This window comes from Pseudopipra pipra, chromosome 6, assembly GCF_036250125.1.
Source record: "Pseudopipra pipra isolate bDixPip1 chromosome 6, bDixPip1.hap1, whole genome shotgun sequence".
Classification (NCBI taxonomy): Eukaryota; Metazoa; Chordata; class Aves; order Passeriformes; family Pipridae; genus Pseudopipra; species Pseudopipra pipra.
Window position 1 is genome coordinate 80,978 of NC_087554.1, and position 27,287 is coordinate 108,264.

Below are 27,287 nucleotides of genomic sequence, written 5' to 3' on the forward strand. Positions count from 1 at the left end.
AGGGATCACCGAGTCCAACTCCTGTAGGCCTGGAGCTGGACTCCTGCAGGAGCTCAGGTTATCCATAAGGATTCTATGGAAACCAGCAGCTCAGGATGACATTCCCACTTCCTGCGGTGCCCCTTCACCCCGACCCCCCCTCCGCTTTCCAAGGTCTCACCTCCTGGATGTCCTCCTTCACCCGGACATCCGAGGGGTGCATCAGGGAGCCCATGACCTTCACGTTGCCGTGGACCACCAGGGCCTCGTCCGGGCGGTCGGTGTTGATGCCGACGCGGCCGTGGTGGAACACGGTGTCCGGGAGCTGCGCCCGCTGCCACAGCACGTCGCTGTCGCTCTCAAACTGGCCCGGGTTGGAAGCCTGAGGAAAACGGGAAAGCGGGGGCTCAAAAAGCAGGGAAAGGGCTGCTGGGAAGCAGGGATCTTAGGGATGTTCGCCCGAGAAGCGGGAGGGGGTTTTTGGGACGAGCTGTCGGTGAGATCCCAGTGCAGATCCCGGTGCTCCCTCCAGCCTGCAGCACGTGGAATTACCGTGCCAGCCCCACGGGAGGGACAGCAGGGAATGGGATAGGCGGGAGGACGGAGCCAGGAGAGGACAAGGAGGGTCATGGGGGTGCCACACAGAGCTTTGCGCAGAACAAGGCGGAGTGGCAGGGCAGGGATCCACTGGGAACGGATCTGGGAATGGATCCCAGCCCATCCTGGCAGCCTTGGCATTCACCTGCTGGCCCAGCCTCCCTCTGCAGGAACCAAGGCTATTCCTGCTCCTCTCCCCTCCCTAAAGGAACATCTTTGCTGCCTGGGGCTGTTGTCCCAGAGCTGCTCCAGGACAGCAGGTGACCAAGTGACGTGGATGATGCTCCTGCCTCCCAAATCCTGCGGGGTTCTGTGACACACCTGCAGGTTGTGCTGGCCTGCCTGCAATTCCCTGCTGGGAACCCTGGAAGTTGCATAATCCATCATGGACTTCTTGTCTGCAGATCCTGAGGCCCCTGTTTAGGTTTTATTCCCTGCCTTCACGTCTCGGAGCTGAGTGCTCCAGCAAAACCCCAGGAAAGCCTGGGAATGGTGCCTGTTCCTGCCCCTCTTCCTTAGGACATGCAAGGGGTGGGAAGGCACCCGGTTTTCCTGCACCTGGAACACTTGTCCCTGCTGCAGAGTCCCAGCTGCACTCTTCCCTAATTCCCAACAGTCCCAACCAGACACTGCTCCAACCTTGGGATCTGCAACAGGTTCCCTGAGGAACCAGATGCGGAAAGGCTGGGAATGCTACAAACAATGCAGGGGGGGTTTGGAGAAGGGGGGAGAAGCGGGAAATCAAGGCTGGAAAAGCCCTCTGAAATCATCAAGCCCAACCATCCCACGTTCACCACCAGAGCACCGCCCCAAGTGCCACATCCCCGGGTGTTTGGAAGGTGGGAGATGGTCCAGCCAAGGAGCTGGTGGGAGGGGACAGGGATTTACCCGGACGATGATCCGCTCGGAAATGTGGGCGGCCAGCGTGTAGTTCTGGTTCTGGGCATGGGCCTGCAGGGCCACCACCAGCATGAAGTACCTGGGAAGGGAGAAAAGTCAGGGAAGCATTCTGGGACGTGCTGGATCTCCATCCCCTGCGGAACACCGTGGGGGGCTCGGAACATCCCCTCCCCCTGTGCTCCTCCCAGAGAGGGGAGACCCTTCTCGTGCCCAAGGATGGCCAATCCAGGCCTTGTCCCCCATGTCCTCCTCCCTCTGGACGCACTTCCCGGGCCAGGAGGAGGCAGATCCACGGGAGGCTCGGGATATTCCGGAGCCCTCACCTCTGGTCCGGGTTGGGTTTGCCCTTTTTCCGCATGTTGTTGGCCGTGGTCTCGCTGAAGTGCAGCCGCCCCACGGTGACCTTGGTGACCTGCTCCGGGGGCAGGTTGACCCTGGAAGGGAAGGGAAACAGAGGAGTGGGTGAGGATGCTGCCTGTCTGGGAATGCTGCCTAGTTTTTCCTGCTCCTCTGCCTAAGGACATGTAAAAAGTGGGAAGGTACCCAGTTTCCCTACACCTTGCAGAGCCCTAGTTCCCAGCATTCCCTCATTCTACTGGATCATTCCCAACAGTCTGCTGACACTGGCCCAGCCTTGGGATCTGCGACAGGTTCCCACATGCCCTGAGGGTGCTGTGAGGAACCGGGTGTGGAAAGGCCGGAGCCAGAACCTGGAGGGGAGGGTTTTTTGGGAATGGCCATCTCCCGGCCTGCTCCAGCACAGCAGGGCTGTGAACTGGGCACAGAGCTGGGAATGTGAAGAGAGGAAAGCAGGGGAGAACTGGAGAGTGTGGCAACCACCCAGTGGAACACGAGACTCTGACTCTGCCCCTTTCCCCATCTTCTGGCGCTGTTATTCCCTGGAAACACGGGATGCTGGTTCCCCCAGGGCCACACTCACGTGACGGGGTTGAAGGGCCGTTTGCTGCGATCCGACTGCGACTGCTCGATGTTGATGGATTGGTTCAAGGCCTCGAGCTGGAGACGAGGATTTGGGAATGTGACACAGGGCACAGAGACCTTCCCATTCCCACCTCCTCCTTCCCAGCTCTCTGCCCACCTTCCCACGACTTGGTACAACCCAGAGTGTGGGCACTGTCCAAACATGGGAATCGCCCCGGAAGGGGGAAAGTCGAGGGTGGAAGGATCTTCCCAAAGTTTCCATATACCTCTGGAATCAAAGGTGAGAGAGAGCCAGCCCAGGCAGTGACTGAGCCCATCTTAGGACCTGTATTCCAACGGCTCAGAGGATGTTTGGATTGGATATTAGGGAAAACTCCTTCATGGAAAGGGTGGTCACTGGAACAGGCTCAGGTGTGGAGTCCCCATTCCTGGAGCCATTTAAAATCCACATGGATGTGGCACCTGGGGACATGGTTTGGGGTGGCCTTGGCAGTGCTGGGGGAACAGTTGGACTCAAGATCCTAAAGGGCTTTTCCAGCCTCAGTGATTCCATGGTTCCACACATTCCTCCACAACGCAGCAGGTGAGGCTGCATCCCAAGCCCCCCCTTTTCCCGGCTCCGTTCACCCTCACCCTCAGCTCCCGCTCACCTTCACTCCGTGCAGCTTCAGGTAGAAGCACTCCAAGGGTTTCAGGCCCTCGGGGGTCTTCACGTACTTGGGGTCTCCCAGCATCCCGATGTACACCGTGACCTGGAAGTGGTTCTTCTTCTGGCACACGAAGGCGTCGTCCCCCACGGAGAAGTTGAATCCCTTGTCGGCATCCACGCGGTACGTGAGCATCGGGCTGGAAAAAGGGAGCAGCAGTGAGCCCAGGAGGGGATCCAAGGGTTTCCCGGGGAAATTTGTGGATATCCCATCCCCAGAAGTGTTCCCGGCCAGGTTGGACAGGGCTTGGAGCAACCTGGGCTGTGGATCAGCACTGGATGATCCATAAGGTCCCTTCCAATCCAAACCATCCTCTAGTTCTTCCCCTGGGAAGGAATATGGAGATCCCAAGCTCCACAGCCTTCCCAAAGCCTGGAGAATCCCTCTAATGCTGGGAGAAGCAGCTCAGGCTGACCTGGGGGTGTCCCACATCCCGTGGCATTCCCGACGTCTCCCGTGCCAGCCCTGCTACCAGGATGTGCCTGTGTCCCAAATTCCTGCAGAAACCACCTGCTCCAGCGGCTGTGGAAAAGCTTCCGGCTCCCAGACCCAGAGAGGGAGGAGGAGGAGGGGTCCTGGCTGCTCCATGGACACACACCAGCTGGAAAGGTTTAATCTACATCTCCTTAATGGGTTGGTTTCCATGGGAATGAGGGAAATATGTGGCCTTTTCCTCACCATCCAAAAATCCCAGACCTGGGCTGGTGGGCCCTCGGAAGGGGGGAAGGAGCTGCCTCTCATCCTGCAGAACACCCACATCCCATTGTTTTGAATTAAAGCATTAGTGATGAGGTAAAGGGGGAGCTCAGCCCAGACTTGGAGACAGGACTTAAAAATTAAGGTGCACTTTTCCCTAAAAAAACAAATCAATCCTGACTTCTACCTCCAGACTGCTCCGGATTCTGCCCAGAGCAACGGGAGGGGAGGCAGACAGACTGACAGTGAGGAATGTGGCAGACTCTGGGAAGCAGAAAATAGGGATTCTGCCCTGGTATTCCTTCCTTTTTTCTGGAATAAAGCCATTCTCCCCCCAGAACACCTGAGGGGATAACGTGGATGAGACCTGAGGGTGATTCCAGGCTGCCAGGAGCACTCCTGGGATGGCCACGAGTGACTGCTCCCTCCTTACAGCCCAGGGCCCTGGGAATGCCAGGATCTGCTCCGGACACAAAGCAGAGCTCTGCCCTAGCCCAGAGGCACGAAAGGAATTCCTTGACCTCCTCCCAGACTCTCCATCTGGATATTCCTCACTGGAGCCTGAGCACCCTCTGCTCATCCCACTCCTGGCTGATTTCCTGGCTCCTGAGTTCGCTGCTATTCCCACTGTTGTTTAACAGGCAAAGCCAAGGAGAGGAAGGGTCTGTCCCAACTTCCAAGCTACAGATGCTTCCCAAACTTCCAAACTGATGGCTGCCAAACATGTGCTGACAGAGGGGAGACAGGAGGGCTCCTCCTCCTCTCTGCCTCCTGGAAATTCCTGGTCTTCCACAATCCCCTTCCAGAGGCTCCTATTCACTGACTTTCCCGTTTTCCCAGTGGCTGTGGCTGGTGCATCCCCCAAATCCCTGTGCTGGGATTGATGGGAGGGAAGACACTGCTTTCCAGAGGGATCTCCATCACTCCTGGCTGAGCTGAGGAGCTGCTCCCAGGGCAGGGTATTCCCAGCTCTCCGGATGGGAATGGGGTGGTAAGAGAGGGAAAAGCAGGAGACCCCAAGGGAGAAGCAGTTCCTGGGATCAGGGATGACACCAGCCCCTGACAAATCCATGTCCTGGGAGCAGCCAAAGCATTTTCCAGGGAGAGCACAGGGGCCAGAGGGCAAAGTGTCAGGAACAAAAGGTCTGGGGTCAAATGGATTGCCTTATCCCAAACATTCCCACTGGCAGAGGCGGATTAAGGGGGGACAGAAGGGCAGGATCACAGGAAAGGAGGTTTTTCCTGATCCGAGTGAGGGGTCACAAACTCCCCCCAGGGAATTCTATTGGCATCTTGGCCAAGAGCAGGATGCTCACATTCCTTAATTTCTTCCTCCCAGGCACAAAAATCCCTAATTTCTCTCCTTCCTTCCCAATTCCCCAATATCTCAACTAAAACAGAATATTGAGAGACCTCTAATTCAAAGACCACTCATTAATTCCACGTATTCCCTGATTCCCTTCACTTCCAGGACACAAACACCAGGATGGAGGAACCACTGTCATCTCTCCCACACAATCCCACCTGTGCATCCACCTCACGTGGTCCCTCCAGCTTCCTGGGATGCATCCATGATCCATCACCCCGTGCCACCCATCCCAAAACACATCCAGCAGGTCTGGACCACATCCCACGGGTCTCCATTCCCTCCCTGAGATCCAGGATCCAGCAAGGCCAAGTTTGGAGCTGTTTATGCAGACACTTCTCTCCCAAGCAAGGGGTGGAAGCCCAAAAACCTCGGGATTAGCTGCCTGTGTGGGAGCCCCAAGGAAAGCACCATGGGAAGAGAGCAGCACGTTCCCAGTCTCCCAGCTGGGAATTCCAAGGCCCTGGGCCTCAGCATGTAGGTGTTTCCATGGAGGGGTGAACATTCCCAGCTGCCTTCCCTCAAGCTGTAACAACCCCGGGAGAGGGAGGAGGGAGCCGGAATTTATCGGAGCCCGCTGTCAGGGAGATGGATGACTCCTTCTCCCAGGAGTAAATCAGGGAATTGCCCAGTTCCAGGCCTCCTTGACACCGCAGCTCATCCCTGGCAAGGTTCAGCAAATCCAAACCCACAAAAATCAGCGCAAAGGGCCAAAAAAGATGATATATTGCCCATCAAATTAATCCAGGGATTTGTGGCTCCTTCAAGATTCCTTGCCAAAGCCTGAGACACGGAATGGAACTAATCCCTGTCCCGTCCCCCTGTGGAACCTCACTTTTTGTGTGCAAAAGAACAAGGAATTACATTTAACTGTATTTGTTGCCCCTGGAATCGCTCCTGAGAATCTGGTAAAAACCTGGATAGCTTCCCACGTCCTTCACCTCCTTCCTGAACTCTTTCCTTGGGATCAAGAAGAGGAAAAATCAGATAATTCAGATGATTCACATTCCTGGGCTATGAAAAGCACCTGGATCCCAGGGAACTCCAACAGCACATGGAGACTGGGGAATAACTTCCAGGAGAAACTGGAGCAGGAACAGCTGATCCTGGCTTTATGATCTCCAAGGAAAACTAAATTGTGGGAATAATTATGGATCCGGAAGAGATCTTCCTACTGCTGAGGACACCCAAAAGGAGAAAGGAAGGAGACAATTCCTACCTGCTAAATGTGGATTAACTAACCTAAACAATCCCATTACAGGAGGAAGGGAAGAGGAAGTTTTTGGTGTTTCTCGTGGAGTATTCTGGAAAAGTGCTGTTCCAGGAGAATAAGGGACATTCCACATAAAAAGAGATGTAGATCCAGCTCTCCTGGAGTCACCTGGCTCATCATGGAGAAGGAAAACTGGACCTAAAACTGAATCAATCAACCTTTACCCCTTAATTCTGCTCCAATCCGGCACCACAACAAAGCCCACGTGGCTCCCTCAAATTCCATGGAGTCACTCCAAAGGAATTTATTCCTTACACAACGGGATGATGGACCTCAAAGCCCCAGGAGGGGGTTTGCTCTGGCTTTCGCCCTAAATCCCAAAAGCAGGGATTAGGGGAGCGATCCCAAGATCCAAAGAGCAGGGCTGGGGTTGCAGCAGTATTCCAGCAACTTCCCTGTGCCCAGGAAATATTGTGGAATTTGTCTCTGCCTATCCACCTGTGTGCAAGCAGAATTTCTGGAACTGGGATAGCAACACCTGGAAACGGTCTGGGACAACTGGGACATGTTTGGGATGGGAAATGGGTGGATGGGATGGGCTGGGATGGCAGCCGGGGTTATCCACAGGCACCGGAGCATTCCCTCCTCCCGATCCCCACAGGACCCCAGCAGCCCCCGGCTGGGCAGGAGGAGGAGGAGGGGGAACTGGGGGGGAACTGGGAGGGAAGGGGGTGGGGGGATCTGCTCGGGGAGAGGTTCCTGGAAGCCATCCTGGCATTGCCAGCGTTCGGTCACCTCCCAGGAATGCAGGGAGGATCCGAGCGGTTTCTCCTCAGCACTCCTCCTTTCCAGTGCTTGTCCACGTGCTGCCTCCACCCTCCTCTCCCTCGGTTCCCAGCCCACCTTCCCACCCCTCTCTGCTCCACAGCCACCTCGGTGATCCCGGCCTTCCTTTTCCAGCCTCTCTGCCACTTCCCAGCTTTCCACAGCCCCTTCCCGCTCCTTTTCCTCCTTCCTTTTCCCACCCACTCCTCCAGCTCCTTTCCACACTGTGCTGAAGTGGCTCTGGATTCTCTCCAGCTATCCATGCTACGTGTTGCTGGAAATTCCCAATCCTAAATTTAAAACCCTGGAAAGCCTGGGAAGGGGGAAAAAGTGCTGCTGGTCCAAATCATGCTGGATTCGCCAATAAAACCTTCCAAGATCTGAGTGGTGGCTGAAATCCCTTCTGCTATTCCTGAATCATCCATAAAAAGCGTGGAGGAGCAACTTTCCCAATGGGAAAGGTACAGGGGGGGGAGTATCCCCCCACAGCACAGCTGAGAGGACAAGGACAAACCCAGGGAGATCCTTATCCCATGTTGTGACTACGATATTCCCAACCCCAGTGGCTCACCACAGACACATGGAATGTGAATCCCGCTTTTCCCAGAGGCAGAGGGATTACTCACAGCTCCTTGTAGTTGGCATCATAGAGAGTTGCCCACTTGTTCTGCTGGTGTGGCTGCCACTTGATGGACTGGAAGTTGGGATCCAGGTAGGATCCGTTCAGACTGTCGTTGTCCTGGATCAGCCCTATGGAGAGGGGGTAAAATTCCTTAAAATCCCGACTTTAATCACTGGAAGGAATGTCCAGCAGGGTGGAAGCCCAAGGGAGCAACTGGCACTGCCTGAAGTTTCCCTCCTGACTGCCAGGACGGCAGATCCAGGGCTGGAATTCCAGCGGGCTGAAGGGGAGTGGGATTGGAGGGTACCTGGTGAGAGAGCACCCGGCTGGTGCCAGGGAGGAGTCTGGACTCGGTCGGGATTGAGCGGCACCGATCCCATTCCCGGCTCCTGCTTGATCATCCCGTTGAGCATCTGGGCATTGAGGGTGTTGGGGGGGGACTCGGAGTGTTTCCGCTTCTTGGCGGGATGCACCGGGAGCCTGCGGAGGCACACGGCAAAGGCTGAGCTGGGAGCTCCACAGCCCGGCACCGGCACAGGCAGGATCCCACACGGAACCCAGAAACATTCCCACAGCACTGCCCCACCTTCTCCCATGCTGCCAAGCTCTGGGCCACATCCGGAATTCCACAGAATCCCAGAACGGTTTGGGTTGGAAGGGACCGTAAGGATCACCCAGTTCCAACCCCCTTCCATGGGCAGGGACACCTTCCATAGACCGGGTTGCTCCAGCCTGGCCTTGAGCACTTCCAGGGATGAGGCAGCCACAGCTTCCCTGGGAAATCCATCCCAAGGCCTCACCACCCTCACAGGGAAGATCTCCTTCCCAATATCCCCTCTAAACCAGCACATGGAATCCCGGAATCATCTGGGTTGGAAGAGACCTTAAAGCTCATCCAGTTCCAACCCCTTTCCGTGGGCAGGGACTCCTTCCACAGATTTCCTCTTGTTTATTCCCACCACCCAACTCCCGGCTACCCCCCACACTTTGGACACGGCACCCACCTCCCGCTCCCATTCCCTCATCCCCACATTCCCACCACCCAACCCCCAGCTACACCCCACACTTTGGACACTGCACCCACCTCCCGCTCCCGTTCCCTCGTCCCCATCCCACATTCCCAGCAGCCCCAGGCCTTACTCTGCTCCGTGCTGCTGGAGGAGCTGGTGCAGCATCTGGGATTGCTGGGCGTGGTGGAGCTCGGCCGGCGCCATTCCCGGCCCGATCCCGAACGGAGGCATCAGGGGCTCGGCCTTCAGGAACATGTCCCGCTGGAGGCCGGGAAAGTGGGAGCTGTGCTGGGGCTGGAGGGGGTGAGGGGGCGGCGGGGGCGGGGGGGGACCCTGCAGGTGGGGGGGCGGAGGGGGAGGGGGGGGAGGAGGAGGATGCTCCAGGCGGGAAGGGGGAGTCATGTGGCACATGTTCTCGGGAGTCATGGTCCGGAGGAGGTGAGGATCTGCAAAGAGAGGAGGAGTCACAGTTAGGGGGGTCCTGATCCCAGATCCAGCACTGACTCGGTTCTCTTGGATCTCCGGCTCGGAGGGGACTTGGAGTGGCCTGTTCCAGTGGGAGGTGTCCCTGCCCACAGCAGGGATGAGCCTTAAGATCCTTAAGATCCCTCTCAACCCAAGCCATTCCAGGATCGGATGATTCTGTGACAAAGACACAAACATTCCTGTGCTAAATCTCCTGTGGACGCTCTGCAGTGAAAGCACACCCCCAGGAATTCCCTCAGGAATTGCCAGGTAGCTTTTGTGTTAGCTTTGGACTTCCCTTCCCAGAGGAAACCCACCAGGCACAGTATTCCCGTGGGAAGTGCGAGGAGCAAGGAAACACAGCAGGGGGCAACTCCAAAATCTGTCCCTGGGAATGCTGAGCTGGAGAAAAAGCACCTCAACTTTGCTTAATAAAGCCAAGGCCAGGTTGGACAGGGCTTGGAGAAACCCAGAGCAGTGGAAGGTGTCCCTGCCCACGGCAGGGGCTGGAGTGGGATGAGCTTTAAGGCCCCTTCCCACCCAAACTGTTCCAGGATTCTCTGATGCTGTGGGGACAACGAGAGAGAGAAGAGACGGGAATGACCTGAACCCGCCCAGGGAGGAGCTGTGGGAAGGGACTCAAAATATTTCCATTTAAACCAGGAGGAGACCCTGATCCCTAAATTTAAATAAATAAAAAGGGACATTCAAATGTGATCCCACATTTCTCCTCCCTCTGGATGGGATTGGATACCAAAGCCATGCCGTGGTTAGGGTGGATTTGACTATTTCAACATCAAGACAAAGGTTTGGATGTGGAGGGACGTGCAAATCCATGTCCCTTCCTGCACTGCTCCAGCTCCTCATCACCTCAGTATTCCCATTCCACTCCCTGCCATGGGCAGGGACACCTCCCACTAGCCCAGGCTGCTCCAAACCCCATCCAAGCTGCCCTTGGACACTTCCAGGGATGGGGCAGCCACAACTTCCCAGGAAATCCATTCCAGTGCCTCACCACCCTCACAGGGAAGAATTTCTTCCCAGTACTCCATTTATCCCTGCCTTCTGTCAGTGGGAAGCCATTCCCCCTTGTCCTGGCACTCCAAAGTCCCTCTCCAGCCTCCATCCCCCTTTTTCCTCACCAGGACAAAGCTCATCTGTGTTCCAGCCTTTCCCTGATGGATGCATCCACCTGCACCTTCGGGTGTCCCCACAGGATAGTGAGATCCCGGCAGGAATGTGGGACACGAGGAAACCCAAGTCTGGGAAGGGACAGTGACTTTCCAGGTGTTTAAAGTGCAAGACAGAGTTTCTCCACATTCCAGTGTGGACAAACTGATGGAAAACACATCCAGGGAGTGACGAAGCCAGGCCCGGCTCTGGGAATGCAGAGAAGGATCTGCGGGATCATTCCAGGCTGCTTCCCTGAGCAGGAGCACCAGACTCTGGACTTTGGCCTCGGGACACCCAGGCAGGGACTGACTAACGAGGCCAAAGCGCCCGACCGGGAATCGGGAAACTCCTCCCATTGGGAAGTCTGGAAAAGTGAAATGAGGATCCTTCCAGGGATTTCTGCTTCCTGCTGAGGCCTCTCACTGCCCTTTTCCAGACCCACGGAGCTGGATTCCTCTTTCCAGGCTCATTCCTGGGCCAGCCTTCCTTCCGGAGCTGCCTTAGGGACAGGCCAGGCTTGGAAAGTGATGCCCTCCCAAATCCAGGGCAAAACCATCTCTGGGAATCCGATCCTTCCCTCGGGAAGCTTTGTGGGCACCCTCCGGAGCCTCCTCTCCTTCCCAGACAGAGCTGCCAGCTCTGCCCATGGGGAGCAACCTGGCCTCTTTGTTATATTTAAGGAAGGGCCAGGAGGAATTCCAGGGATTTTTTTTAGCAAGATAAACAGAACTCTTGACCTCTTCCATCAAAAAAAAAACCCCCAGGAGCAGGCGCTGTTCCCGGTGGGGACTGGGCTGGAGCCTGGGGAAGAGGGTGCTGCTCCGAGGGGGAAGGGAGACCAGGACAACCCGGACAACCTTCCCTCCCTCCTTCCCAAGGAGTTCTTTCCAAGGAAGAAAAGTGAAGGTCACCAGAGGGACCAAACAACTCTCGGTGGCTTTCCCTGGAAATGACCCTGGAGGGGATCCCGGCTTCCGGAGGAGGAGACCCTCGGGATGAGCCGGAGGGGAGGGAAGGGCTGGGAAGGAACTTACTGGCGAACGGCGGGTCCATGTCTCCCTCCCGGAGCCCGGCTCCATGTCAGGGCCGCATTCCCGCTCCTTTTCCCCGAGGCACGGGGCCAGACGAGGAGGGTGAGGGCAGGATCCACATCCCACCCTGCCCACGGAGCAGCCACACCGCCGAGATCCCCCCGGAATCCCACCTCGCCTTGCCTCCCGCTCCCACTTTTCCAGAGGCCGGGAGCGGAACAATGGGCGAAAGCCGAGGGATATTTACTAACTGATAATCTCCCCACGTAGAGCAGCCGCCTGTTTTCTCCCGGCTGATAAAGATTCCAGAGCCAACCACTTTCACGGAATAAAGAGGGGGGGAGGATGTCGGATTTGGGGTTGGGATTAGGAGTTTTTCCCTTCCCTCCCCCTCCTCCCTGTTTCTCAGCACTCACCGTTCACCTGCTGAGGGGAATAGGCTTCGGATCCGGAATCCGGGGGAGAGTCCGGCAAAGTGCTGCGGAGCAACGGGAAGAGAGAAGGGAAAGTCATTCCCAGCACAACCAGCAGGTCCAGCTGGATCAAAGCACCCTCCAGGATCCCGCTGGGAATCCCGAACAACCCCGGGATTGCCATCACCGCCACTGCTCCCCCAGTGCTCCCCTGGATTTCGGGAACAGAGACGTTTTGTTGAGCTGACAATGAGAATTCCAGATAAAAGAAGTCAAATGGAAATTTATCCGCTTCCCAGGGAAAGGTGTGCTTCCCCATGGGAATGCCAGGGACCAGGTGGGGTGCATGGAGTGTTCTTCCCATCCCTGGAAGTGTTCAAATCCAGGCTGGATAGGGCTTGGAGCAACCTGAAAGGTTTCCCAGCCCACGGCAGGGGTTGGAACTGGCTGGTGTTTAAGGTCCCTTCCCACCCGAACAATTCCATGATCCCATGAAATAGGGGGCTCAGGGGGACCTGGGAAGCCCACAGGGTGGATTTTGCTGCCTGGACCAGAGGAGCCCAGGACCCATGAATTGGATTCTTCACGGGAAGTGGTAAAAGCAGAGGCTGGAGAGGGATGAGGAAGGGTCATCCCAAAAAAGCCCCTCATCATACTTCCCTTGTCCTCCAACTTCCCCTGGAGCACCTTTCCATCAGTCCCTTCCTATGCCTGGCTGGAGGATTTTTTCCCAGCCCTTTTCAGGCTCTTTGCCACACTGGCTGTGAGTTCATCCCGTATTCCCTAAGGATTTATCAGGATTTGTGCCTCAGCAAGCCAAATTTTGGCCAATAACAAAAGGGAGCAGCACAATTCAGGGAATCCTGGAGGCTGGAAAAGGTGGACTGCAGAATTCCCACAGGGAACTCAGGATATTCCACAATTCTCCACTGGAAAAAGCCTCAAAGAGCAGGGAAGAGTCATTGTGGAACTCTGCAGGAACGCTGCCATCCTGACCCAGCTCAGCTGCATCCAGAGGTTTTTCTTCTCTGACAGGAAGGTATGAGCCTCACTCATGGCATTCTGGAGAATTCCAGGTGCATCCAGAAGAAAGGGACATGACAAGGCTTTTGGTTCCCCCTACGGTCCACATATCCCAAGGGAAAACCCCCTGGCCTGGGAGTAAAATAAAGGCGGAGTATTTTAGCTTTCTGGAAGGTCTTTCCAAGTTCATCCACAGGCTGAGTGTGCTGGAGGTTCCCAAATTTGGGAATCCCCAGGCTGTGCTTGCTGGCAACACTAGAGGGCACAAGGCAGAGGGAGAAGAGCCAGCCCTGGGGCCATCCCGGCCTCCCTGTCCCTCACATCCCTTATTTCCAGGGGAGAAGGCTCAGGGATTGGCTGTTTGTGGCCACCACCACCTCAGGATCCAGGCTGGAGCTCCTCTGGGAGTGACTGTTCCCTTCCTGCTCCTGGATACTCTGCTGCACACCTGGATTTCACCTGTCCAGCTTCAGATCATCTTCCACTTCCCTGTTCCTGGTGGGAGCAGGAAGAGACCAGGCCCATCCTGCTCTCCCGGGGTTGTTCCCTTCCATCCCAGGGAGCAGGAACCACATCTTTTCTCCTCTTGGGAATAACCACCCAGTTGAATCCGCCAACAATCCTGAAGCCTGCCCATCCTCTTCCTCTTCTCCAGGTCTGTATCCCAAGCTTGTCCAAAGACATCCAGCTCAGATCCATCTTTTGCATCTCTGGAATGGAGCATCTCCCACGTCAGGCCACCAGAAGAATGTGTCCCTGCCCAGTGTGGTGAGCTATCCACTGGGATAGTCATGGGAATATCCTGGAGGTTCCATTTCATCCCAGAGACTGAATTTTGTCCCGTTCAAGTTCACTCCGAGCCTCTTCCTCCTTAAAAAACCCTACAGCGTTCTCCTGCTTCCCACCTGGAGATGCCCACCACAGGCATCCCGCTCTCCCACAGCTCTACGACAACACAGGGGATATTCCCAGAAAGCTTTTGGGAAGCTCCAGGGCTTCCATTTATCCCAAACCACCTCTCCACGAGGCAAGAACTCGGCCCGGAGCGACGCAATCCCGTATCCCAGCACCCCATCAATCCCGTATCCCAGCACGCCATTCCCACATCCCAGCACGCCATTCCCACATCCCAGCACGCCATTCCCACTTACCCCGGTGCGTAGGGAGCCTTGGGCTCGGTTTTGATGGGAGGGCCCGCGCTGCTCAGGCAGTGCCCGCCCAGGAAGCCCTTGGGCCCCCCCAGCCCGTTGTTGTTGTTGCAGTTGAGGTGGGCTCCATAGGCGGATCCGCAGGGGTTGGCCAGCAGAGCACCATGCCGGAGCGGGAGCTGGCTGCTGCCGGGGGGAAGGTGCAGGGGAGCGCCGGGAGAGGGATTGGGAGCGCTGCTGATGGAGCTGGAGGGAGTGATGCTGGCGGAGCTGGAGGGCTGGGAGTGCGCGTAGCCGGAGGGAGCGGGGATGTCAGGGAAGCAGCTGAGGGAGAGAACGGGAAAACCTCAGCCAAGGACACTTTGTGCCCGTCCCTCCCCTCCCAAAATGTGGGATCAGAGTCGTTCAGGAGCTCTGGGATACCTGGGAAACAGCAAAATAACCAGCACTGTGGTGGCACCAGGAGCGAAGAGGGGCGGGTCAGTGGGACTGAAGGAAGAGGCCAAAATCCACCTGGGAAGCTTTAGAATTCCCAGGATGCCAGCACCAAGGAATGTGAAGCCAGCGGGATCTGCCCACCGTGCTGCAGCTTTCAGGGAAGCTGTGCCAAAAGTCCCACGCCCACCCTGCTCACAGGTGTCTCCAGGCCTGCTCCCCTCTCTCTCCCAGAGCTGGGATACACAGGGAGACCCTTCCCTTCCCCACACTCCTGTTGTGCCAGGGTTGCAATCGGAGCTCCCAGGGCCTGTTTTCCCATTTTTAAGGAAAAGTCTTTATGGTTCCCTCAGGAGATGAAAGAGAGGGAACAACAGAGACTGGGAAAACTCAAAGGTAAAAAACCAGGAAGAAGAGCTGGGAATGGCAATGGAGCCAAGAGCGATCCAGAAGGACTTTGGGGTGGGGCTGCACAGTGATTCCTACATGATTCCTCAAATTTCTGGGCTGGAAATTGCTCCACAGGTTTCCCAGAGAAGCTGTGGATGCCCCAGCCCTGGCAGTCGGACGGGGCTTGGAGCAACCTGGGCTACTGGGAGGTGTCCCTGAGCTTTAAGGCCCTTTCCTGCCCAAACCATTCCAGGATTTTCTCTCCATAGAAAACCCCAGGGAACACCATTCCTGCTGGGGAGCAAGGGAAGCACTCACATCTCCGGAGAGTCCTCCTTGCTGATGTATTCCTCCAGGATGCTGGTGTCGATGTTGGAGGGCTCCAGAGCTCCATTAATGTCGTGGCCTGCCAGGGAAGAGGAGGTGGAAGAATGAGCTGGAGAGGGACATGGAAAGGCTTTGGAAACACCACCGGACCCTTGCAGAGCCGAGGAACTGATCTGAGAATCGTGGAATCATGGAATGGGGTGGGTGGGAAGGAGCTGAAAGCCTCCTTTGCCCCCCCTGCCCCGGGCAGGGATGATCTGGATCAGCAGATCCTTGAGGGCTATCTGTCCATGCCCATCCCAGGAGATGGGATACGTGGGACAGGCCAGGCTGGTGACACAGACACATGGTGGGACTCCACCAGCCTCGTGGACCCCTTCCTGCTCGGGACACCCTCTGATTCCCTGGGGACTCTGCCTCAGCTCTGCAGAACACCCTGGAATTTCCCCACCACAGCTCCGGAGCAGCTCCCGACCTTCCTCCCGCTCCTCCCCTCCTCCAGGGGTGGATTTCCCTCTCCTTTCTCTGGAGGGCTCCTGCTCCCCTCCCTGCCCTGTTCTGGGGAAGCTGGGCAGGGTCTTGTTGACAGCAAGCCCTTCCTTTATCTGTCTCTCCCGAGTGGGAGTCCGGAGCCCGCCGGGGCCGGAGCCAGCCCGCGGTGCCAAAGCACTGCCAAGGAATCGGGAAAGAAGGTCCAGCTCCCTCCAGGGCAGATAAGGAAGTCAGTGAAAGACCATCCTGGAAGGCCCCACGTGAAAGCCCCACGTCCAGCCCTGTCCCAAAAGACCCCCTGGCTCGGGGGAAAGGTCAGGGCTGATCCCAAACCCCCATCCCACCCCCATCCAATCGCAGCTCTCCCTCCGCAAATCCCTTTCATACCAAGACAAGCAAATCGGCAGGAATAAATCCAGCCAGGAATTCTGCCAAGGGGACAGGGTGTGGAGAGGGATCTCTGCCTTACAAACCTTGGCTAGAGGGGGAAAAAACCCTGGATAACCGCTGTTTTTCAGGACACCTCCATGGCAGAGCCCGGGGATTTGGGGGACAGGGTGGAGATGCTCTTCCATGTGAACAAGGGGATCCATCTGGAGCAGGGAATGTGATGCTGCTTCCAGGTGGGCATTGAGGTGAGGATGGAGCAGGCAGAGCCTCCGGGATCCCCAGCTATGCCAGCACCTCCAACATGGAATTGCAGACCCCAGGTGTGTCCCTCCTCCCCTGAAGTTTCTGGGATGTGGAAGCACCACCCTGCTGTCCTTAGAATTATGGGAGCTCACCAGTGGCCCTCCCTGTGTCCCCCACTCATCCCAGAGGATCTGCCACACCCCGTTCCTGACACCTCACCAGGATGGATCTACCTCTTCAAGCTCCCACTAGGATCCCGTAACATTCCTGAAACCCTCCTGCCAGGGATGAGCACTCCAGGAGGGTGGGAACCAGGACGTGTCCAGAAAGGGTGGGAAGCCCTCCATAGACAGTGGGATACTGGGCTTCCCAACGTTCTGAAGGTGGGGAGGCACTGGAATGGGTTTCCCAGGGAAGCTGTGGCTGCCCCATCCCTGGAGGTGTTCCAGGCCAGGTTGGAGGGGGCTTGGAGCAACCTGAGCTAGTGGAAGGTGTCCCCACCTGTGGAATGACAGCTTTAAGGTCCCTTCCAAGTGAAACCATTCCAGGATTCCTTCGCTTCCTTAAAGTCACCTTGAGGAGCCCCGAGGAGGGTGAGATAAGCCCGGTGACGTGAGAGGTGTGTCAGGGGTGGAGCCGGGACGTGGCTTCCCACCAAAAGCCAAGGACCTTCCTCTGCCTGGGGACGCTGGGATTTGCCCCAAAAACCCGGGATACGGAGCGGGTGTCGCTGGCAAAGCCGCCCAAGGAATGTCCCAGCGGCCGGAGCCTCCGCGGGCCGGGCTCTTACCAAAAGCCAGCTTAGGTGATTAATTCAAATACTTCTCCGTGGAGTCACGAGCTCCCAACGACATTCCCTCCCCCTCCCCAGCGGGGATTAGGAGGAAGCCACCCAGGAGGGAAGCACAGGACAGGCTCCCGCTCTTATCCCACGTGGAGGAGCCCAGGGACACTCTGAGCTCGTCCATCCCAAACCTGTTCCCAGCATTATCACCCCACTCCCCCACCACACTGTTGCTCCCACTGCTCTGCTTTCCAAACCTTTCCTTGGAAAAGAGCCGAGGTGATCCCAAAAAAAAGCCTGAAGAACAAGAAGTTAAACCCCGAGCACCCTCCTCGTGAGCGGGTGAGGCCCCCGGACGTGTGAGAATGTCAGGAATCCCAATGTTTGGACTGGTTTTCTCTGCCTTCCCCAAACCTCCAAACGCGCTCCACATCCCAACGGAGGTGCTTCCCGCCCCTCCCCGTCCCTGCTCCTGCCGCCTTGGCCCTCCTGGGGACGTCCAGCTCTGTGCCTGGCTCCTTATCCCATTTTTAGGTGCTCCTAGAGGCGAGCACAGGGCTTGGAAAGAGTTAAGGGAGCCTGCGCTCCGTGAATCCTCGTATTTACAGCTCTGAGAGGTTTAACCCAGAATTTTCCTGGAGTGATAGGCCGAGAAGTTTATGGAATTTCTATTTATAACAGCTCCTCTCCCCCCTCCTCCCCAGTTCTTGCTCTGTTGCCTGTCTTCAAATCACCCCTAATCCTGCCTGGGTCACCTGGGGGTGGGAGGGAGGGAGGGAGCTGGAGCACTTCACGCCGGGATCCGCTAACACAATCCAGATGTGGGAACCTGGAGATGACGCCGAGGTCAATGGCTCCAGAGGGGCTGGGGAACATCAAGGATGGGGGGACACCGGCGGGGAGGAGGAGGAGGAGAGGCTGTGCCAAGCCCAGAGTGGAGCCACTACCAGAGGGTGGATTTTCCCCTTGGATTTCAGGGGAAACTGAGGCACGGGACACTCTGGGAAGCAATAAAATATCCAGCGGGTCCAGGCTGGAACAGGAGACCCCAGGAGCTGGTTCCACGGAGCATTCCCTCTCCAGAGCACAGCGGGATAGGTGGATGAGCGGAACACACCCCAAGGCCCACTGGGAATTCCCTGGGGTGGCACAGCATCCCTGTGTCCCGGCACGAGGGGTTGGTTGTGCAACCTCGGCCCGGGCTGCCGCATCGGCACATTCCCGGGGCCCCCGCACCCCCTTCTGCTCCTTCCCATGTTTATCCTTCGGCCCGGGGGGATTGGCTGCCGGCCTGGACGCGAGCAGGAGGAATCCGGGCCACGGCGACCTATCCAAACACCGCCTAAGCCCGGGGAGCCGCGGGGCCAGCGCTCCGCTTCGGAGCTCCTTCCCTACAAGGGAGCCGAGCCTGGAGAGCGGCCGCTCCAGCCGGGAACAGCATCCAGCTGGGAACAGCATCCAGCCGGGAACAGCATCCCTCCCCGAGAGAGCTGGCAGGGGCAGGGACACGCCGCTCCAGCCGGGAACAGCATCCCTCCCCGAGAGAGCTGGCAGGGGACAGGGACACGCCGCTCCAGCCGGGAACAGCATCCCTCCCCGAGAGAGCTGGCAGGGGACAGGGACACGCCGCTTCCAGCAGGGACAGCGGGACCACGTCCCGGCTGCCCCACGTTCCCAAGCCCGGGCCGCCCGCAGGGGTGGAACATCCCGACCCCGCAGCCCCTGCCTCCCGCTGGATGCCAGCCTGGAATTCCTCCTTAATTAACGCTCTTTTATTACCTGACTGGAACGATAACCAGCCCCCGAATGGGATCCTGTAACTGGAGCGGGACACGGAGCCGGCGGCTCCCCCAGAGACCACCCTGGAGAGAAGTCCCGGCTGTCCAAGGCACTTCCAGGGGCTCCCGGGCCCCTTCCCTGAACCACAGCCCCTCCTCACCCCACTACTGGCATCCTTCCTCCCACCCAGGAATGGCTGTTGGGATCTGCAAGGGCTGGAGCAGGGAAAACTGTGTGGGATCTTCTGGGATTGTCACTTGATCTCGTTCCTAAATCCCATCCATTGGCTTAGGACACCCTTCCTTACACATCCCAACACAGCCTGTGCCCTTCAGCCACCACCTGTGTCCCATCCTGGGGACATTCCCTTGCCAGCACATTCCCAAGGGCAGCCCTGCCCTTCCAAAGCAACGGGGCAGCTCATCCATCCCCGTTCATGCCGGAGCAGAAACCCCAAAGTCCAAATTCCACACCAAAACCACAGGTGAGGATGAGCTCTGGGAGCTTGGTGAGCTCCCAGCCAACATCCCTGCTCCCAGCTCTAATCCCACTGCAGTCCTAGAGGAACTATTCCGTGCCAGGCAGGGCAGGATGCAGGGATAGGGATACAGGACAGGTGGGATTTGAGCCAACCCCCCAGATTTAGGGAGTAAAGAGCATTACAGGGTGTCCAGGAAGACCCTGGAGCAACAACCTGGATAACAGAGGCAAAACACTCGGAATAATGAACCATCCTGGTGGGAGGAACAACCAAACCAGACCTGCCCATGGCCCTGGATGATCCTTTCTGACCCAAACCATTCCAGGATTCCACCATTCCCAGCCCAGTGTCCAGAGGCAGCACCATCCACAGCATCTCCCCATCCCGTGGAAAGCTCCCTGTGCTCTCCCAGGATCCCAGTTCCTTAGCTTACATCCACAGATTACATCTGACAAAAGCACCTTTGGATGACCTGGGAAAAACACCACACTCAGGGAGAAGGAGATCATTCCCTCTCTCCATCCCCATCTCCCAAGAGGCCACGGAGTGTGGGAGAGACATCCCAGGGCAGGAGAGGCGTGAGGAGCCAGGGGAAATCATCCTGCCGTGCCACGGGAACGTTTCTCAGGAGCTGTGAGGGAAAAGGAGGCAGCTCCATCCTACTTCCCCAACTCCCCCGAGCGCTCAAAGCACCTCCACAGCCCTCCTGGAATTTCCCCATCTCCACGTCCCCGTTATCCCGTTACCCCTCCCGGCTCCCCACCCGTGTGCCGGCCTTTCCCCCGCCCTTGCCAGCTGTGAACCTTGGCATGGCTGGAGCCATTGTCCCTGGCAGAGGGGAGGAGGGGAAGGTGTGAGGGGCACACAGAGCCCGTTTGTCCCTGTCCCCGCGGCCGTCAATGCCGCGCTTGTCCATTCATGGCCTGGGCCGGCCGGAACAGCGGCTCCATTTGGGAGGCTCCAAGGTGCCTGCCCAGGGGGGCACATTGCCCCGTTTGTTTGGAGACAACGCCTTTCTCTCCCTCTCCGGGGTGAGGGTGTGGGAGGGGGGACAACGGCACCGGAGAAGGACACTTGGGGTGGCCGCTCCCGCCGCACGAGGCCGGCTCCTCATCCTCGGGGTGAGGGATGGGAAAGGAGGGACACGGAGGATGGGGAAAGGAGGGACACGGAGGATGGGGAAAGGCTTTTTAGGGTCCCTCCTGCTGGGGGGGCTCAACTGACCTTGCTGGACCCGCACTTTGGGGGACAGGGATGACCTTTTCCCACAGGATAACACGGCACGGACAAGCTCCCAGTCACCGGGGTGGTGGGGAAGGTCCATGTCCGCATCTCCATGAACCTCCCTCGGTGGGAATCATTCCCAGAGCAGATAAAGAATTAATGGCGTTAATAATATTAATTATCAGCTACGTACCAGCACAAAGGAGAGAGTTGGTCCAGCTCCCAGAGCTTTTCCACGCTCAGCAGAGACGGAATAAAGACTCAGGGAAGCACGAGGGCGAGGACAAAGCTGATGGCAGAGGCCTGAGCCATGGTCCTGCTGCTCTGCTGCTTCCAAGGAAAAGCCCAGGGACACAGTCCCTGGACACAGACCTTGCTGCTGGAACTGAGGCTCCGGGAAGGCTCTCAGGGAATTCAGAGATCCAGGAGCTGCTCCAGAGAGCACTTTGAGCCCAATTCCAAGACATATGCAGGGAACTCGGGATAACTCGGGATTTGGAGCGGTGCTGCCTCTCCTGGAAACCCCCCTCTGGGACAAAACAATCCTTAGGGAGATTAATCACCCAACAGCCCCGGGATACAGGCCCAGAGGCAGCCAAGCATCCCACGTCCAGAGCAGGCACCTCATCCCTCCCTTCCAGCCGGGAGGCTCCAAGGCCTGTCCAGGCTGGACACACTCCAGGAGACCCCGGGAGTGAAAAGTGGAGTGATTTATCAAGGTGGGACTTTTCCCAGGGCTTGGGAAGGGCCATCCCTACTTTTTGTGCTGCCAACACAGATCTTTCCCAAGCGGGAGCATCGGGTTTTCCCACCCAGCTGGAACATTTGCTTTGGAATTGTCTCCCAGGAAACTCACAAAGGGCATCAAAAGCTTCCTCATCCACATGGCACCAAGTTCCCAAAGCCACTTTTCCCAGGTTCTAAGGGCAGGAGAGCGGGACCCAGGGAAGTGGCCCAGGGATACAGGCCTGTCATTCCTAACTCCGTGATCCCAGGGCAGGGGGGCTGGAGCGGCGTGGGTTTTAAGGTCCCTTCCAACCCAAACCACACCGGGATTCCAGGATTTCCTTTCCTAAGGAGGGAACTCATCATCAACGTCTCTCTCCAGCTCTGCATCCATGAGCTGATGTGTCCTGCTTGGGAATTCCTCCCTCCTTGTGCTCCCAAGACTGGGATGGACGGAAGGACACAGTGCCCACAATTCCTGATTTCATCCACCTTAAGACAATACCAACATTTTATCCCAAATCCCACAGACCACGGAATTTTCCTTGGGGTGTTCCCAGAAATCCCTGAGTTTCTCACTGTAGGACACATCCTTCAGAGAGCTGAAACTCGAATTCACCTCCCGAGGAAGGGGCCACACAATCAATCCCATTCCCAGCCTTTAATCCCTTGTCCTAGTCCCCAAGAAGCTTTTCCCTGTGAGGGTGGTGAGCCACAGGATAGCTGTGGATCCCCCATCCCTGGAAGTGTTCCAGGCCAGGCTGGATAAAGGCTTGGAGCAACCTGGGATAGTGGAAGGTGTCAGGGTTGGAACTGGATGGGCTCTAAGGTCCCTTCCAGGCCAAACCATTCTGGGATTCTACACAATTAAAATCACTATTTAAACCCCCAAATTCCCAAGGGATCACTGCCACGCCAGCTATTCCCACATCCAATTCCCCACGGAGCTGAGGTTCCTTTTTTACAGAAACCCCCTTGTTTGCATTTTTCTGACTAATTCTGAGCCGTCCTGGAACACACTTCCTGCCCCAGGGGTTTAGCAAACAATTCCCAGACAATACAACCCAGATACCAACCGTGCTCCTTGGATCCCGGCCACGCCGAGCGCTCCCTGGGTGTTCCCGGGCTCCCTGGGCTGCCTGCAGAGCTCCAGGTCCCGAGGGAAGGCGCCTGAAGGACGTGGCAAGGGGAGGAGAGGCCGGGGAGTTTGCCTGGGGAGGTGGGATGGAGCAGGAACGAGGAGGGATGGAGCAGGAACGAGGAGGGATGGAGCAGGAATGGGGAGGGATGGAGCAGGAACGAGGAGGGATGGAGCAGGAACGGGGAGGGATGGAGCAGGAACGAGGAGGGATGGAGCAGGAATGGGGAGGGATGGAGCAGGAATGGGGAGGGATGGAGCAGGAACGAGGAGGGATGGAGCAGGAATGAGGAGGGATGGAGCAGGAACGAGGAGGGATGGAGCAGGAATGAGGAGGGATGGAGCAGGAATGGGGAGGGATGGAGCAGGAACGGGGAGGGATGGAGCAGGAACGAGGAGGGATGGAGCAGGAACGAGGAGGGATGGAGCAGGAATGAGGAGGGATGGAGCAGGAATGAGGAGGGATGGAGCAGGAATGGGGAGGGATGGAGCAGGAACGAGGAGGGATGGAGCAGGAACGGGGAGGGATGGAGCAGGAACGAGGAGGGATGGAGCAGGAACGAGGAGGGATGGAGCAGGAACGAGGAGGGATGGAGCAGGAACGAGGAGGGATGGAGCAGGAATGGGGAGGGATGGAGCAGGAATGGGGAGGGATGGAGCAGGAATGAGGCATCTCCAAGTGAAACACCAGGAGTTAAAGAAGGGGGAGATGGGATCGAGTGGAAGGTGCCCATGGAATGATGGCTTTAAGGTCCCTTCCAATCCAAACCACTCCAGGATTCCACGTGCTGCTTGAGACGGGATATTGGGAAGAAACTCTTCCCTGTGGGGGGAAGAAACTCCATTCCCTGGAATGGATTTCCCAGGAAAGCTGTGGTCGCCCCATCCCTGGAAGTGTCCAAGGGCAGGTTGGAGCAACCTGGACTAGAGGAATGTGTCCCTGCTCAATGGCACAAGGATTTTCCCCAGGAAAGACCTGCCAGGAAAGGCACCTGTGCCAAAAACATTCCAGGGGGACCTTCTCCCTCTGCACAAATCCCCGCAGGAGGGTGGAGCCAGGTGGGGACTGGGCTCTGCTCCCAGGAACAAGGGACAGGACAAAGGGAAATGGCCTCAAGTTGTGCCAGGAGAGCTTCAGGATGGATTTCCAGGAAAATTCCTTTGTGGAAAGGCTGTCAAGCACCGGAACAGGCTCCAGTGGAGAAATTTAATTTCTGGAGGAATTTAAAAGCCGGGTGGATGTAGCACTTGGGGACATCACTTGGGGTGGCCTTGATGATCCTGGAGGATGATTTTCCACCTTAAATGGTTGGAAATCCCACATAAATTGATCTCAGGGATCATCCCTGAGCTGTTGCATCCTCCTGGATGGACCAGAGCCACACCACCTGTGTTTAAGAGCCAAGGAGCAGGAAAGATCCCTACCTTGACATTCCACAAGCCCTTCCCCTTGGACCACATGGAATTTGCCCAGTTCCTCTTCCCAGGAACGCCAGCACAACTTCCAGCACCCAAATTCCTCATTGTGGGCTGTGGAACCTGTCCCAGGTCTGCAGGTCCCCACAGGGCTGTTCCCGGTGCCCCTTCGGTCCCTCCACCCCTTGGGATGAGGTTTGGAACAGCTTTTGTCACCCTTCTCTCTTCAGAGAACTCCAGGATGATTTGGGTGGGAAGGGACCCTAAGGATCATCCCACTCCCACCCCCTGCCGTGGGCAGGGACACCTTCCACCAGTCCAGGCTGCTCCAAGCCCCGTCCAACCTGGATTTCACATCCACCTCTCCATCCCAACACCCCTTCCTGCAAGCTGCATTAAGACAGGAGGGAGGAGACATGGACAGGACTCCCCCCCCTTCCCAGAACTCCTCAGATTTTGGGATCTCACCAGGGAAAAGCCCTTTTCTGTCCACAGGAGGAGCATCGATTGTATTATCAGTACGCGGTTTAACGGTCCCTGTTCCAAGTTTTCCTTTACTTAAGCAGGTGTTTCATTCCCAATAAAATCCAGGCTCCCTTTTTAGTGCTCCCAGGAATCAATGCCCATAAACCATCGCTTGGAACAACACGGGAGATAAGCCAAGATCCAGCAGGTTGATAAGTTGTTTGCTTTCCCGTTTATGTGGATCCCGAGCAGCAATCGGAACTCGGGATTAAAAGCCATAAATGATGCAGATGCCCCATCCCTGAAGTGTCCAAGGCCAGGCTGGACAGGGCTTGGAGTAACCTGGGCTAGTGGAAAGTGTCCCTGCCCACGGATATGGCTGATCTTCATTGATCCCTCCCATCCCAAACCACTCCATGATTCTATGGCTTAGATCTCCAGTTCTTTTGGAACCACCACCCGAGTCCTCCACAAACCCCATCCCACGTCCATCCCTGTCTCCTCCCCACCAAACCACTGTTTTCCTCCCCTTGGATGAGGAAACCACATGAATTTGCCACTCCAAGACAATACACGGCAAAACAGGGGCGACACCAAAGACTCCAGGGAAAAAACATGGAAAACAAAACCACCTCCAGCAAAAATTCCTTTAAAAACCGTTTTTCTACACTCCAGGCTGGATCCCAGCACACCAAGGCTGCTTTAAACTCCAGCTTTGGCCTTTCCACCCCAAAACCCAGCAAAATCCTCAAGTGTGGATCCGCTCTCATCCCACAGCAATTCCAGCCTCTCCGCTCGCAACCAGGCCCGGCCCCTCTTCCCACGTTTCCCTCTCCCTGTTTTTGAGTGACTCCATCAAAACAGCCAAAGTCCAGCGAGATAAGGGGTGGACCCCGAGGGTCACGTTACATTTTCCCTCGGGAAGGAAGCCTTTCGTTCCAACAGGCCTTGAATGCGCTCCGGGTGCCGCTGGAAGCCGGTGGGAAGTGCGGGATCCTGGGCTGGACGCACCACCCGTTGCCACCGGATCAGGGAGAAGATGCCCACGGCAGGGGGTTGGAACTGGGTGGTCTCTAAGGTCCCTTCCAACCCAAAGCAATCCGAGATTCCATGTCTGTCCTTGCTGTGCAGGGAAAACGGTGCCAGCAGAAGGAAGCTCTGGGGGATAAGCAAGGGCACAGGTATCATGGAATTAAAGAGCCAAGTGTGGTGTCCAATCTTAGAATCCTGGAATAGTTTGGGTTGGAAGGGACCCTAAAGCTCATCCAGTTCCAAGGGCAGGGTTTGGGTAGTCCAGGCTGCTCCAAGTCCCGTCCAAGTTGGCCAGGAACAATTCCAGGGATCAATCCACCCTCTACTTCTAAGAGTGCCCCTTCTCCCGAAGCAGGACCCTCCCTCGGGCTCTCACGCCCTGTCTCATCCCTCCCTGTCCATCCCTAGTCCCAGAATCTGCCAGGAAAGCCCCATGGAGAGGGTTCTCTCTCCCAAATGATGCCAGCACACGGGACGAGAACCTGGGGAACACCAGCTCGGGCCCAAAATCCAGGAGGCTGTTCCTGGCGGTGTCTCCAGCTGCTCCCTGTCCTCTGGCACCGCACAGGCTGGTTAATGATTCCTCAGGCACACTCGGTGTCCCGGGATTCTTATCGGAGAGAGCAAAGTCCAGGCGGCACCACGAGTGGGAAGAGGGCCGGGGGTTACCCGGCACAGCCGGGCCAGAGCAGCGCCATCCCCGGGCAGGGAAATCCTCGGGAAGGATGGCCGGCCACGGGCCGGGAAGCATGGATGGCCCAGGACAGCTCCCAGCTCCAGAGGGTGGAATTCCATAATGGCTTGCGCTGGGAGGGACCTTAAAGCTCATCCAGTCCCACCAGGGAACCTTCCACCAGCCCAGGTTGCTCCAGCCTGGCCTTGGACACTTCCAGGAATGGAGCAGCCACAGCTTCCCTGGGAAACCTGTGCCAGCACCTCCACTACCAGACCACTCCGGTCTTTTCCCACCAGGAGGAGTCCACGAGGCCCCCAACCAGGAGAAAGCAGAGCAGGATTCCATCTCTCCTTCCAAATAACCACGGCCAGGAGCCATTTCATTCCAGGTTTCTGGCAGCTGGGATGATTGTGGCCCTGGAAAAGCCCTCACTGATAAGAGTGAGGGAGCGGAGGGAATTCCTGCCTGTCCTCCCAGTACCTTCCTTGACCGGCATCCCTTTCCCATAGCCCTGCACCCCTATCCTTACGCAACCCCATCCCAGGCACCGGATCTCTGAGTTCCCAACACGCCCTTTTCCAGCAGCCTGGTCACACCTCCAGCACAACTCCCTCTAACCCACCTCTTCCTGAACCTTCTCCCGCTCCGTGTCCAGGCATCGCTCCCGGGACATGGGCAAAGTACCTCCTCACGGAGGAGCTGACGCCGCTCCTCCCGAATCCCAACCCACCCTTATCTTTAGGGATCCACCCTGCCGTGCACGCTGGCCCTGCTCCATCCGGATGCCTCCTGCCCTTTCCCCTGGATAAAGGAGTTCTGGGGTCCAGGGTAAAGGAGCTTTAGGGAAACTGGAAGGGGAAGCACCAGCACGACCAACAGTGGCTCCCCATCAGCCTTTCCCCAGGATGAGTCCTTTGGCCAATGATGGCTCTGGGAATCTCCTGCTGGGATGGATGTGGCAGCTTCCCCACAATGCCCAGGAAGGTCACCTGGCTCTGGTGATGGGCTCAAGGGGACGTTTGAGGCTCTTCCCTGCTCTGCTCAGGCCTCGGGATGGAGCTGGAATCACCGGCATCCTCATGTCACCGGCCAGGTGGGCAGGGAAGCTCGGAATAGTGGGAAAAGAGAGGAGAACCCGGGAACAGTCCCACTGGGAAGAGAGATGGAGACGCAGAAGGA

The 27,287-nt window shown here is 57.1% G+C and overlaps 1 protein-coding gene across 7 annotated transcripts in view; it reads right to left on the bottom strand.

The window, feature by feature from the left end:
- Positions 1-27,287, bottom strand: part of MYRF (myelin regulatory factor) — a 70,030-nt gene that overhangs the window by 12,483 nt on the left and 30,260 nt on the right. For all 7 annotated transcript variants that reach the window (XM_064656942.1, XM_064656939.1, XM_064656941.1 and 4 more), the window contains 11 exons: positions 15,254-15,341; positions 14,114-14,434; positions 11,943-12,004; positions 8,988-9,303; positions 8,155-8,327; positions 7,852-7,975; positions 3,069-3,264; positions 2,417-2,493; positions 1,800-1,910; positions 1,465-1,555; positions 161-361 (listed from right to left, as the gene is read on the bottom strand). In XM_064656942.1, the coding sequence (XP_064513012.1) occupies positions 161-361; positions 1,465-1,555; positions 1,800-1,910; positions 2,417-2,493; positions 3,069-3,264; positions 7,852-7,975; positions 8,155-8,327; positions 8,988-9,303; positions 11,943-12,004; positions 14,114-14,434; positions 15,254-15,341 (1,760 nt within the window). The remainder of the gene's footprint in view (positions 1-160; positions 362-1,464; positions 1,556-1,799; positions 1,911-2,416; positions 2,494-3,068; positions 3,265-7,851; positions 7,976-8,154; positions 8,328-8,987; positions 9,304-11,942; positions 12,005-14,113; positions 14,435-15,253; positions 15,342-27,287) is intronic.